General features: G+C 38.9%; 1 protein-coding gene across 1 annotated transcript; it reads left to right on the top strand.

The window, feature by feature from the left end:
- Positions 1-544: 544 nt before the first annotated feature.
- Positions 545-11840, top strand: LOC109107181 (PWWP domain-containing protein 2B-like). The gene is made up of 3 exons (XM_042737623.1): positions 545-901; positions 6445-8083; positions 10729-11840. The coding sequence occupies exons 1-2, from the start codon at positions 603-605 to the stop codon at positions 8081-8083; spliced, it is 1938 nt and encodes a 645-aa protein (XP_042593557.1). The 5' UTR covers positions 545-602; the 3' UTR covers positions 10729-11840.
- The last annotated feature ends 918 nt before the right edge of the window (positions 11841-12758 follow it).

The following is a 12758-nucleotide window of genomic DNA, read 5'->3' as shown; positions in this document are numbered from 1 at the left end:
TTGTATGGATCACAATTATACATTTCTCTTTTATGCCAAAAATCATTAGGATATTAAGTAAAGATCATGTTCCATGAAGATATTTAGTAAATCTCCTACCGTAAATATATCAAAACTTAATTTTTGATTAGTAATAGGCATTGCTAAGAACTTCATTTGAACAACTTTAAAGATGATTTTCTCAATATTTAGATTTTTTTGCACTCTCAGATTCCTGATTTTCAAATAGTTGTATCTCAGACAAATATTGTCCTCCTAACAAACCATACATCAATGGAAAGATTATTTATTCAGCTTTCAGACGATGTATACATCTCAATTTAAAAAAAAATACCCTTATGACTGCTTTTGTGCTCCAGGGTCACATTTATGAATTATTTTGAAAGAGATTTCTTTATTTGTAACTAAAAAAAAAAAAAAAAAAAAAAAACTTCTCACTAAAGATTATCAACAAATGTGGCCCGATAAGCAACGGATCAACTTCCTTTAGAAACAGAGAACGAATAGATTTGTGATTTTTGGACAGTGAAAAACTAATCTGAACACATTGTATCCGCTGGATTCCTTCTGTGCATCCTCACGCCTCTCGTCTTTCTCCGGTGATGATGTCATCCGTCGTCAGCGCGTCCGCGGAGCTGATGGCGTCACTGCGCGTCCCGAGCGCGCTGGCGGATCGCAGCAGCAGTAGCGAAGAGCGACGCGACCGTGGCTCCGGCGGCCGGGATCGAGCGACGCCCAGCCGGACACCGAGCGAGGAGACGATGGAGGCTGTAGCGGAGGAGCTGCGGGCCGGCTCCCGGATCCCGGTGACCGTCGAGCAGATCGTCAACGACACGCTGGTGGTGACGCTCACATACCGGGAGAGGAGCTACACCGGCGTCCTGCTGGACTGCAGCAGAAAGTGAGTCGCCGTTCTTTGTGCTTTTTGTGCAAAAACACACTTTGGTCAGGGCAGGCCCAGCGCTAGGCCAGAACAACACGAGCAGGCCTTAATCAGAGACAATGAGAAGAACAGCAGCCGTCGAACATCACAACATAAACGCGGATAAATCGGCTCTTTTGTGTCGGATTGAGTGCTTTTTCTCGAGTGTAGATCTCTTGATCTTTCTGCTTTAGCCGAGTAGCACCCGGAGCTCTTTGATCTTACATTGTATCATTGTATCATCAGTCCAGCTGAAACATTGATTGATGTTTTCACGCACAGTTATCATCGAGGATTCATGAATTAGGTCACGCAGTCTGTTTAATCGAGTTAAATCAGCATTAATCTTCATGAAGGGGCAGATGCCATTGTTATAGAAGCCTACCTGTCCTGGACATGCATTCAGTTTAAAGGTCAAATATTGCTTAATTAAACCCCTTTATTCATTTCATCCGTCTAAATTCATTCTGGGAATTTAAATGAAATGTTTTCTTATAAAATCTCACACGAGGCCTTTGATTGTTAACCTGTTTTCTCATATTATAATGACCTGCCATTGTCTACATTAGTTCACCTTAGTGCTGCACAATTATGACAAAAATCATAACTGTCGGTTATTTCCTTGAAACTGTAATTACGATCATCACAATTTACATTGAATTATGTTTGAAGCAGCTGCATGCCATATTTTTACATGAATATAAACCAGCTGAAAGCACTTTATTGCTTTCAAAGCAGCACTTTATTACACAAGGTTTATTGCTTTTCTATAGTATTAAGCCTCAAATGTCAAATATATAGGATTGGTTTCTTCTTAAAATAAAAAGTAAAAAATATCAATGGTATTATAATGTTCTGCTAAAACTCAAATTAAAACGATGGGAAACACATCTTAAGCGTGCAGGATAACAGAAGCGGACTTTGAATCATTATGTAATCGTGGCATCTGTAATTTTAATGGTGATTAGAAACACGATTAATTGTGCAGCCCTAGTTCACCTAATTCCCTTTTCATAAAAATGAATGTTATTTCCAGGTTTTATGGTTTAATGTCAAATAATGTGAAATGTCAATCAATTTTCTATTATAAACAGCATATGAACATGGATATTAGCGTTTTTATAGATGCTGCATCAGAATATTATAGAGACAGCTGAGAAACAATGACATATCGCTTGCATTCTAGAGCTACGTTTATCGTTCAGTGTTTATATTAGTAAGTTTACGCAGTATTCCATATATTTGGTTTAAATGTTAAATATTTTGGCAGCTTATGATATAAACGGTCTACATATGCTGGGTTTTATTTTCAGCTGTTGTCAGTTGCTGGTGAATTTAGTGAAAACCTGAAGTATTAATACCTTTTTGGTAAAGAATGAGCATAAATGTGTCACTTTCCTCCCCGTTATTGTGCAGTGTTTGTTAAGTCTCTGCTCTGAACTGTGGTCAGACGCTGCGATCGTCCTGTTTGTCATCATGTGTCACGTCCTGCTCGTGTTCAGGAGTCCTGAGTCATCGCCGGCCGCTGGACATACTGAATATCACTAACTGCACATTTTCTGTCTCAATAGATGACCTAGTGATTACACGGCATAGAATACAGTGTCCCACAATGCAGTGCGCTCAACCTTTCATTTCCAGTGTGACGAATGTACCAGAAGTATCATCCCTTTTTTATTTTTTATTTTTTTTACATAGTATTTAATTAAACTAACAAAATGTACACGTTTTTGCACCAAACATAACTTCAAAGGAAAATAAGCTGCATGCACTGTAAAAAAATGCTTTTATGAAGTTGTGAGCAAAGATTATTATTAAATTCTATTGTTTTTTACTTCAAAATGTCATTTTCTACAACTGAAAAGTTTTTTCCAAAATAAGCTGAAAATAAGATTTATCATATTTTTATTGTTATAAAAAATCAAAAAGGTAATTGTGACTTTTTCCTCACAATTCTGACTCTTTCCCTTGCAGTTCTAAGAAAAATCTAAATTGTGAAATATAGCCGCAGTATTGCAATACTTTGAATTTTACTTTTTCAAAAAAGAATTTAAAAATGTAAAATAAGCTGCATGCACTGTACGTTGTAAATAAAGATTATTAAAGTATGTTTGCTATAAAATACTATTTCAGTCTTTTGACTTCAAGAAATGTCATGTTTAATTCAATTCTGACTCTTTCCCTTGCAGTTCTGAGAAGAAAAATCTGGATTGTGAAATATAAACTTGCAGTTGCAAGTAAAAAAGTCAGAAATGTGCTAATTTTGTTTTTCAGAATTAATTTACAAATGGAAAATAAGCTGCATTCACTGTAAAAATGATTTTTCAATGTTGTAGTAAATAAAGATTTTTGGAGAGTTTTACTAGAAAATACTATTTGTTTTTCTACTTCAGAATTTCAGATTTAATTCAGTGTGTTCCTTGACACTTCTCCTGCACCGACTGTTTTTCAGTGCACTGAAATAAGTATATTAAACATTTATCATAGAATAATTCTTACGTTCTTAAAAATAGTAATCAGAATTCACTCCGAGTAGTCAGTTAGTGTTCGGCCTGCGAGTGTTTAAATAGCATCATCGTCTGTCATGAACACTGGAGCGGTTATAAATATTCTGATTATGCAATGAAATGTTTTCTTACACCTACACGCCGGTTGTTTTTGGATTCCGCTGCTGTAGGCCTCGAGGACAGGCGCTTCGGGGAGGGAGGGGGTGTTTTATTTTTCATCAGACATCTCAGATGATTGGTGTTTATTGCCTGAGGGCTTCTGCCTCTCTTCCCCGCAGGACTTCCTTCTAAGGTTTAATTGATAATCCCAGCACAATCAGATTTCAGGGCTGGATGTGAAAACAAGCAAGTCTCTCGGGCCTCTCCTGTGTCCCCGCTGGTTTATGGGATTGTTTTTGTTCAGTGAGGTGGAGGGGGATCCGGATCACGTCCCGGTGGTCTCTTTGTCTGTCGTTTCTAACCGCGCACACCCGTGAAGCTCATTGCTTTGGCTCAGGTTGCCTCTTTCACAGACTCCTGCTCACCTCGAGGCGCCAGGCAGGGAAAAAAAAAAAGTCAGAATTGCATGCAAAATATAAACTCAGAAGTGTGGGACATAAACTCGTAGAAGCAAAGTCAGAATTAAAACAGTCGCAATTAACTTTTTTATTTTCTGTTCTGTGGTTGAAACTAGTTGCTAGTTTATGTCTCTTAATTCTGAGTTTGGGTTAAAGACAGAAATGAGTGTTCAAGCATCAAAACAATAAAAGTTTAATACAGCTTTAAATTGTTTCTCTCTCTCTTCTCTGTACATTAGAATGTGTCCTGTTTTTTGTTTTGTTGTTGTTGTTTTGTTTTTTTTACAACTAATGACTGTCATACATGTTTACTATGATTAACAGAAAACACCCACTAAAACGTCATTCAGCATAACAATAGTTCATATACTAAAAAATCTCGTCAGGCGTATTTAATCAAGATCATTAGATGACATTAAAAGACTCTATTTAAGGATAACAGTTCAGCCCTAAAATACTAATTAATTGTTCAGTTTACCAATCTTCATCACTACTCTTCAAACCATTAGGTTTTACTCATTTATATAGTAGTTATTAATAAAATTTAGTATGATCACTTATTATTTTGTTTTAATAAGTACATATCGGAATACTATCATGTATGCTATTTAAATTGTTACATTATTAAATCTGTTACACCGAATGACAATAGAACATTATTTAAACCATGTGTTGACATTTTATTTTCACAGAAGTTATCAGAAACATTAACGTAGACACTTAACTTGCATTTATAATAACTCGTTGTCCAGTAATTACAGTAGAGAGGTGTTGGGGAGATAATGTGCCTAATTGTTATGAAAACATAATCACGATGCACATAATAATAATGGTTATCCTAAAATAGTCTTCATTTGCTTTAAGATGTATTTTTCAAACGTGACCTTGACTTGTTTTTGTGCGATTCATCCAAATACGTTTAAGTTCTTAGAGTTTCTAAGAATAAGAGTTTTGAGAGATGAAGCGGTGTCTGTGGTGTTTTTTAAAGGCTATAAGAACAAATAGGTGTGGTTATGTGTTGCATGATATAACTGGTTTATTAACCTGTTTTTCTGGTCAAGAGTCAGCTTGCCATTAGAAATGTTTAAATGTGTTTTTCTGTTCTTGAGCTTTCAGAGGTTTTGTAACACTGTGATAGTGTTTAAAATAATGACATTTAAAGGTAATGTAAGGTGTTTTGTTTTGTTTTGTTTTTCTGCGCCATCTTATATCATTGTAAACTATATCCAAAGCCATAAAAATTGCATTATTTGACATAAACATTTAACTGAAATAAAATTATAAAAACTGCAAATATTTTATTTCAATTAGTTTCTCATTTTCGTTTAGTTTAAGTTGAAGTACTAAAATAACTAAAACTATCTTTTACATAATGACAAAAAACAAAACAAACTGACTAAAACTTTGTAAAGACTGTGGCTTAGCATCCTGACACTATCTTGACTATCTGTTTGTCCAAACAAAGGTGGACAGGGCAGGGTTTCAGAAAATCAGTATTGTCCTTCATTTTTTGAGTCTAATTGGTGCCACTAGTGGCTTTTAAACAGAAAAGTCTTGACTCAGAATAACGGAACATCAGGAAGCTTTTGTGTCGATGTACAGAAGCGCAGTGTATTATGGGTAATTAACCTCTATTAATCTGTCAATCATGATATGAAATATACTTTATTGTCTTTAAAGGGGGAATTTGTAATAGACTCAGCCAAGCATTTCGACAAAACCTGATACATTAAAACCACTATTCATACACACTATACACATCAACCACTCAAACAGGTACAAAAAGGCATAAGCATCACTGATCAGTCTTCAACAGTCTAATTGATACTGTTCTGCTTACAACAGGTCGATTCTATAGCTTCCTCCAGCGGGTAAGAGTTCATAAAAAGGATAGTGTACATGAGATGGGGGTCGCTTCTGATCCTTTTTGCCTCATTCAGTGTACATTGCTCGTATAGAGTCTGAATACTGGGGTAGTCTTTCAATCCTAGCATTTTCATGGCAATTCGAACAATATACAATATCTTTGTTTTTGATTTTACAGAAAGATTATCATACCAGGTGGACAAACCATCTCTTCCATCTTTATCTGACCCTCTAACTCTAGCACTCTATTCTAATTCTATTCTTTAAAAAAAATTATACAATTGACAAAAAGCAAAAAAGGTCTCTTAACACTTGCTTGCTCTGTCTGTTTTCTTGTTATTATATAATTTAAAAAAACTTGCTATGCGTACTGCGTTTAAGCTAACTGAGACTCGTCATAGTACTTGCATATCATTGCTCTCTTGTTGGTTTTGATTGCTTCCATTGTGCTCATTTGTAAGTCACTTTGGATAAAAGCGTCTGCTGAATGACTAAATGTAATGTAAATTTAAGAAATTAGCATCACATCACTCAGCAAATGAGTTGAGTGAAAGTATTGGCTCTTATGTTCCCTCTTGACTCTTTTCCGTAGGACTGGGCTGTTTTGCCTTCCAGACATTGTTGGAAAATCCGAAGAGAGCCTCATATTGAAACCGGACTGTGAAGTCTCGAGTGAAGAGGTTTCCTCTGAACCCGTTAGTCAGCCGACGCAGCGACCAAAAGATGAGAACACGGAGCCTGAGGTGGCACCTCCACCCGCTCCCGTTCCTATCCCAGTGCAACCGGGCCTGCCGACGTACCCGCCGTACTTCGAAGGTGCCCCGTTTCCGCAGCCCATGTGGGTCCGGCACACATACAACCAATGGGTACCGCAACCACCACCTCGTCCAGTCAAGAGGAAGAAGAGACGAAGTCGAGAACCTGGAAGGATGACCATGAGCACAATCCGACTGAGACCTCGGCAGGTGCTGTGCGAGAAGTGCAAAAACACACTAAACAGTGACGAGGAGAGCAAAGATGGACCAACGGTGCCCAAGACGTCCAGGAAGGAGAATGCTCCTCAAACCGAGGAGGACACTAAATCAACCCCAGCCAAGAGGAAGGATGACGGAGACAACAACAACAAAGAGTCAAAGAGACGAGAGGACTCGACGGTCTATGACAGCAAACGCTTCCGGAAGGACAAAAAAGACGATGAGAAGTTTCCCAAAGGGGACGTCATTCCCCATAGTCCCGTGATTAAGATCTCTTATAGCACTCCACAAGGTAAAGGCGAAGTGATGAAGATCCCCTCGAGGGTTCACGGTTCTGTCAAACCCTTCTGCCCCAAGCAGCTTCTGCAGAACGGCCACAGAGAGCAAAACGCTTCCAAGGAATCCCAAAAAGTCATGCAATCTCCTGTAGACGCCATCCGAACGGGTCTTACCATTTCCATTCCCAAACTCAAGCTCCCAAAGTTGAGTAATCCGGACGCCCCTTCGCCCAAGATACGCTTGAGATCCCGGGCCGACGGAGCGGAGCAGGTGTCCGTGTACGAAGCGGAACTGGTGGACGGCGTTCGGAGGAAAAGTCCTAGAGTTCCCAACTCTCAGTCTGAAGATGGTGCGGAGAAGAATTCGCTGGAGCTTTGGTCAGGCGAGGAAGTGGAACGGCACAGCGACTTGACTTTACTCATCAACTTCCGGAAGAGGAAAGCGGACTCCTCGAGCCTCTCCGTGTGCAGTAGTGACAGTCTAGACGAATCCAAGTCATTCAGCTCAGACGGAACGTCGCCGGAAATCTGCGATCTCGCTCCAGGCGACGATATCTCGGTCTCGTCTTCCTCTCAAGGGGAAGGTAAGACTGTTCCGCCTCTAACTGTACGACTGCACACTCGCAGCATGACTAAATGTGTGACCGAGGAAGGGAAATCTGTGCTAGTGGGTGATGTTGTTTGGGGGAAGATCCATGGATTTCCTTGGTGGCCTGCACGGATACTCAGTATTAGTGGTATTCATAGAGAAGAAGGTGAGGTTGATGCTCCTTGGCCCGAAGCTAAAGTCTCCTGGTTCGGTTCTCCCACCACCTCCCAACTCTCGGTTGCCAAACTCTCGCCATTCCGCGAATTCTTCAGGTCACGCTTCAACCGCAAAAAGAAAGGGATGTACCGCCGTGCCATCATGGAGGCCGCCAAGGCGGTGGGACACATGGGTGCCGAAATCACATCTCTACTGGCTCACTGCGAAACTTAGGTGAGTCTCCGGTCTTTCTTTGTGTGAAATGACAAGCAAAGCATACTTTAGTTTTGACGCACAGCACATCGCTTTCAAAGTATTGAGCGCGCTCGAACCATGCGCTCTAGAAAGTTTAATCTTTGCCCAGCAGCTGCGCTATTTCTCTCTAGAAGCGCTAAAATTGTGTGTTGTTTTTGTTGTTGTTCTGCATATTCTTTTTCAGATGTAAAACAATGGCCTTGGGACAGTGTCGACACCTTGTGGCCCAAAATTGCAATTGCGATTAAAAAAAAAAATCAATAGTTTTGCTTTATTTGTTGGGCTGCACATTTGGGCCCCCAATTTTGATTTATATGTAAATATGACTATATAATAGTTGTTGTTGTTATTAATATTCATTAATAATTATAATTATTGTCATTACTAAGTAAAATATTAGTATTATTATTACATTATTATTGTAAACTAATAAACTATTTACGTAAAATTATATAATTATAGTCATTTTTATTTTACAGTCTCTCTATCTACCTTAAATAAATAAAAGTTTAGTGGTTTAATGTTTTAAAATGAATTAATGAAAATTAAACCACCAAACTTACTCTGAAACCCTAAAACACGTAGCACATATATTTATTTAATGAATTTGTGCTATTACATTGAGCCATAATGTGATTTCAGTTTTATTTTGATTTATCATGCAGGCCTAATATCTGTTTGTGTATTTGTCTCCAAAAATATTCAAGGTGCATATGCATTCTAAATGTACAGAGTGCTCACTGTTAGAAAAAATCAGGCAATGCACATACTATGTTAATATTGAAATTTGCATAAGGTGCACCTTACATATACCCTTGTGTACGTGCTACAAAAGAAAGTTCAAGCTTTACTGTTCTTTGCATTCTTTTAAAGGAATAATTAACCCAATTTTTCATTTATTCACCTGCATACCTTACCAAATCCAAACAAATTTTTCTTCTGTGGAACATAAAAGTAAATTTTTTTGCAAGTGTGTTGATGTTGCTCTTTTCACTGCATGATTCTTATTGAGTGCTTTTAGGTTGATTTAGAAGTGCTTTGATTAGGGCTGTGCAAAAAATCGAATACGATTTTCATGCGCATCTCCTCAGTAAAGACGCTCCTGTAATTAGTAGTATATCTCCAGCACGTGCGTTCAGATCAGGGTTGCCAGGTTTTCACAACAAATCCTGCCCAGTTGCTTCTCAAAACTAGCCCAATCGCGTTTCCAGGAGGTTCCCCGATAAAAATTGCATCCCGGGGTTAAAATGTACGTTTTTCGGCATGGTTCCCTTGGTAATATTCACATTTTAGGGGCTAAATATCACGTTATTGGTATTGGGGTCGCTTCAACCCGCGGACATGAAAAACAACCGCAGACTTGGCAACACTGGTTCAGGTGGAGCGGCATTTACTACACAGAGCTGTAGTCCACCGACAAGCTACACAAAATCGCTTTCAAAATCGACAAAGAATTGCCTGCGATTTTAAAATCAATTTTGTGTAGACTGTCAGTGAATTACGGCTCTGTGTAGTAAATGCCAACCAGTGTTGCCAAGTCTGCGGTTGTTTTTCATGTCCGCGGGTTGAAGTGACCCCAATACCAATAATGTGATATTTAGCCCCTAAAATGTGAATATTACCAAGGGAACCATGCCGAAAAACGTACATTTTAACCCCGGGATGCAATTTTTATCGGGGAACCTCCTGGAAACGCGATTGGGCTAGTTTTGAGAAGCAACTTGGCAGGATTTGTTGTGAAAACCTGGCAACCCTGATCTGAACGCACGTGCTGGAGATATACTACTAATCACGGGAGCGTCTATACTGAAGAGATGCGCATGAAAATCGTATTCGATTTTTTGCACAGCCCTAGCTTTGATCATCATACAGATTTGGAATAAATGTGGGCACATAACGTGGTGCACATTTTCTTTCAATTTCATAATCTCTAAAAGTTATTTTAAAACAGTAGACTTCATTTCTGTTTTGCATAGAAGTGTCTTTAACTTCCCGGTTGGTTCCCATGGCCTCAGTTTCTTTGGAGATTGCTAGGTCACCTCATGTTTATTGAGGATCAGATGCAGTCTTGGTTCAATATTGGCTCAAGCTCACAAACTGCTCCCACTGCCAGTGTTTGGACTCCCGAATTTCCCTCCAGCCATAATTAGTCACATCTACCACTGTGCTTTGCATGACTACATGTATGCAGATTCAAACTTCAGTTGTTATTTTCCCTTTGTCAATTTTTTTTTACATCTATCTTTTATGCTTGATTTTTGATTTTTTATTTGTGTGTTTTTATATGCATGAACTATTATGCATCATTTGTGCATTTTTATACATGCATCTTTTATCCATCAGTTGTGTATTTTATATGCATGCATTTTGATGCTTCATTTGTGCATTTTTATCCATGCATCTATTATGCTGCCATATTCATTTATATTCTCTTTACATAAAATCTGTGACTCACAACAAACTCCCAATGATTTGTTTTTAGCATGTTGATGTCAGTCTCAAATAAGCATATCAGTGCACAGTGCATGCAAATACTGGGTTTAAATAATGCAGTTTAACTGCATTTTTATCAATACAGAATACTGTTCTGTGTATTCATGTATCTGCTTGATTTCTCTCCGCAGAGGATGAGGACGGCAGTGGAATGGCTGTTATTCAGGGTTTTGCAGGTGCTCCCAGGATGTGGTGATCTCCCCGGACGGAGAGCGCCTTCATTTGCCACGGATATCATGAGGGAAGGTGCTTTATTTCCCCCCACACGCGGCTGTTGGAAGAAAACGCAATGCGTGGACTGTGTTCAAGGGGCCACGAAGAGAATGTGGGAACCTCGGAGCGAACACTTCCCCTGTTTGTCTCTCCGTCTTTCATTTGTTTGTTTTTTAGGACGTACATTATATTAGAACAAGTAGCTCGACACTAAATCCGAATGTATTTATTCACAAAATAAAAAAACACTCGACCGGTGACTGGCCTCCTGTAAGATCACACTGCTGCTGTTTCTTATGACTCTTACATCCGTTTAGGATCCAAACGGAATGACAGATATCCGTATTATAATACAAAACGACAAGTCTTACTGTGTCTGTTTCTTTAGATTATGAAAATGTGAAATTCCTTTTTGCATCATGTAGATCTTACACCATGCAGTATGTCAGTTTGTCCGTCGCTTCACTTTCTCTGTCCTCTTCAAGTAATATATATATCTCTCGTATGTCTCTCCATCCTCTTTATCACTCTTGATTATATGATGTTTTGCTTTAATTATTTAATGTGTCACGTTAAGAGAAGCACTTTATCCGTACCTTGGTGGCCTGCTGTGAACACTAACCTGAGTTTGCAGACTCTCGGAGGAACCAACCCATTGCTTTTGAAGTGATTTTTAGTTTTTTATGATGCAGATTTCGATAAAAGGATGCTTTCAGGAAGTTCTGTACACTGTATTCTCACATTTAGCCCGGTTTATGTTGCTTTCCTCCTTTATGAAATGTTCCACTGGAGATCTGGAGAGAACTGTACGCTCCTATGCACCGTCTCTTTTATTAAAGCATAAAAAGCAGTGTGTTGGTGATCATGTGTGTGCTGATGCTGAATGAGTGCAGCTGTATGTGGGCTTGAATATCTGTGTGTCTGCTGTGACGCTGGACTGACCTGCGGGTGTCGAGCGCTTTATATCTGCCACGGCTCGACACGCTGGAGTTTTTTAATGTTCTGTAAATAGAATAAAATATAAAAGCAATGTTCTTTTGCACGTGTGGTTTAGTTTTAAACGCTGAGGTAAATGAGGCACTCGCTGACTGACCTCTCGTTTATAACACTTGTTTATGCTTTTCATAGCTGTAGCCTGAACAAAGCTTGTGCCTTTGTGTTAAATGTGAAAGTGTGTTTCATTTGTGCATCTTTATGCATAATTTGTGCATGCATCTCTTATCCATCATTTGTGTTTTTATGCATGCATCTTTTATGCATAATTAGTGCATTTTGTTTATGCATTTTTGTATTCTCTCTTTACATAAAATCCTTGACTCACAACAAACTGCCAATGGTTTGTTTTTAGCGAGTTGGCACCAGAATCAAATAAGCATATCAATGCACAGTGAACACAAATATTGGGTTTAAATAATGCAGTTGCCACTCTCATTCATTACACTCGTCTGCTGTTTGCTATCAAACCCGATGCTTTTCATAGCTGTTGCCTAAACAAAGTTTGTGCCTTTGTGTTAAATGTGAAAGCCTGTTGACAGCCGCAGCAGCTCATGACGCACGATCTCTGTGGGAGCCTCAAATGAGTGGTTTGCGTTCACAAACTGTGGTTAACATCATGTACTTTACCGTTTGACTTGGATGAGAAGGAAGGCTAAAATAGACAGCGTCCTACTCCCCTTCAGAGCTTCATGCGGCCCTTTAAACATTCGATTGGCTGCATTTAACCTTTCATGTTATTGATAGATTTGAAATAGCTGATTAGCAGATGAGTTTGTTTCCGCTTATGAAAGACATTGCAGTGATTGTGTTGTGAAAGACTGATTGATTTCAACACTGCAGAGCTCTTGAGGATCTTACTGAAGCTTTCTGCTGTTGTGTAATCAGACTTGCAATAGTCAGGCTTATGTGTGTAACTAAAGTCTTGACCTCTGTTTGGTCTGTTAGTTCACTC

The sequence above is a fragment of the Cyprinus carpio genome, chromosome B13 (assembly GCF_018340385.1).
Source record: "Cyprinus carpio isolate SPL01 chromosome B13, ASM1834038v1, whole genome shotgun sequence".
Classification (NCBI taxonomy): Eukaryota; Metazoa; Chordata; class Actinopteri; order Cypriniformes; family Cyprinidae; genus Cyprinus; species Cyprinus carpio.
The sequence above is the reverse complement of the archived record's forward strand: the minus strand, read 5'-3'. Positions and strand labels throughout refer to the sequence as shown.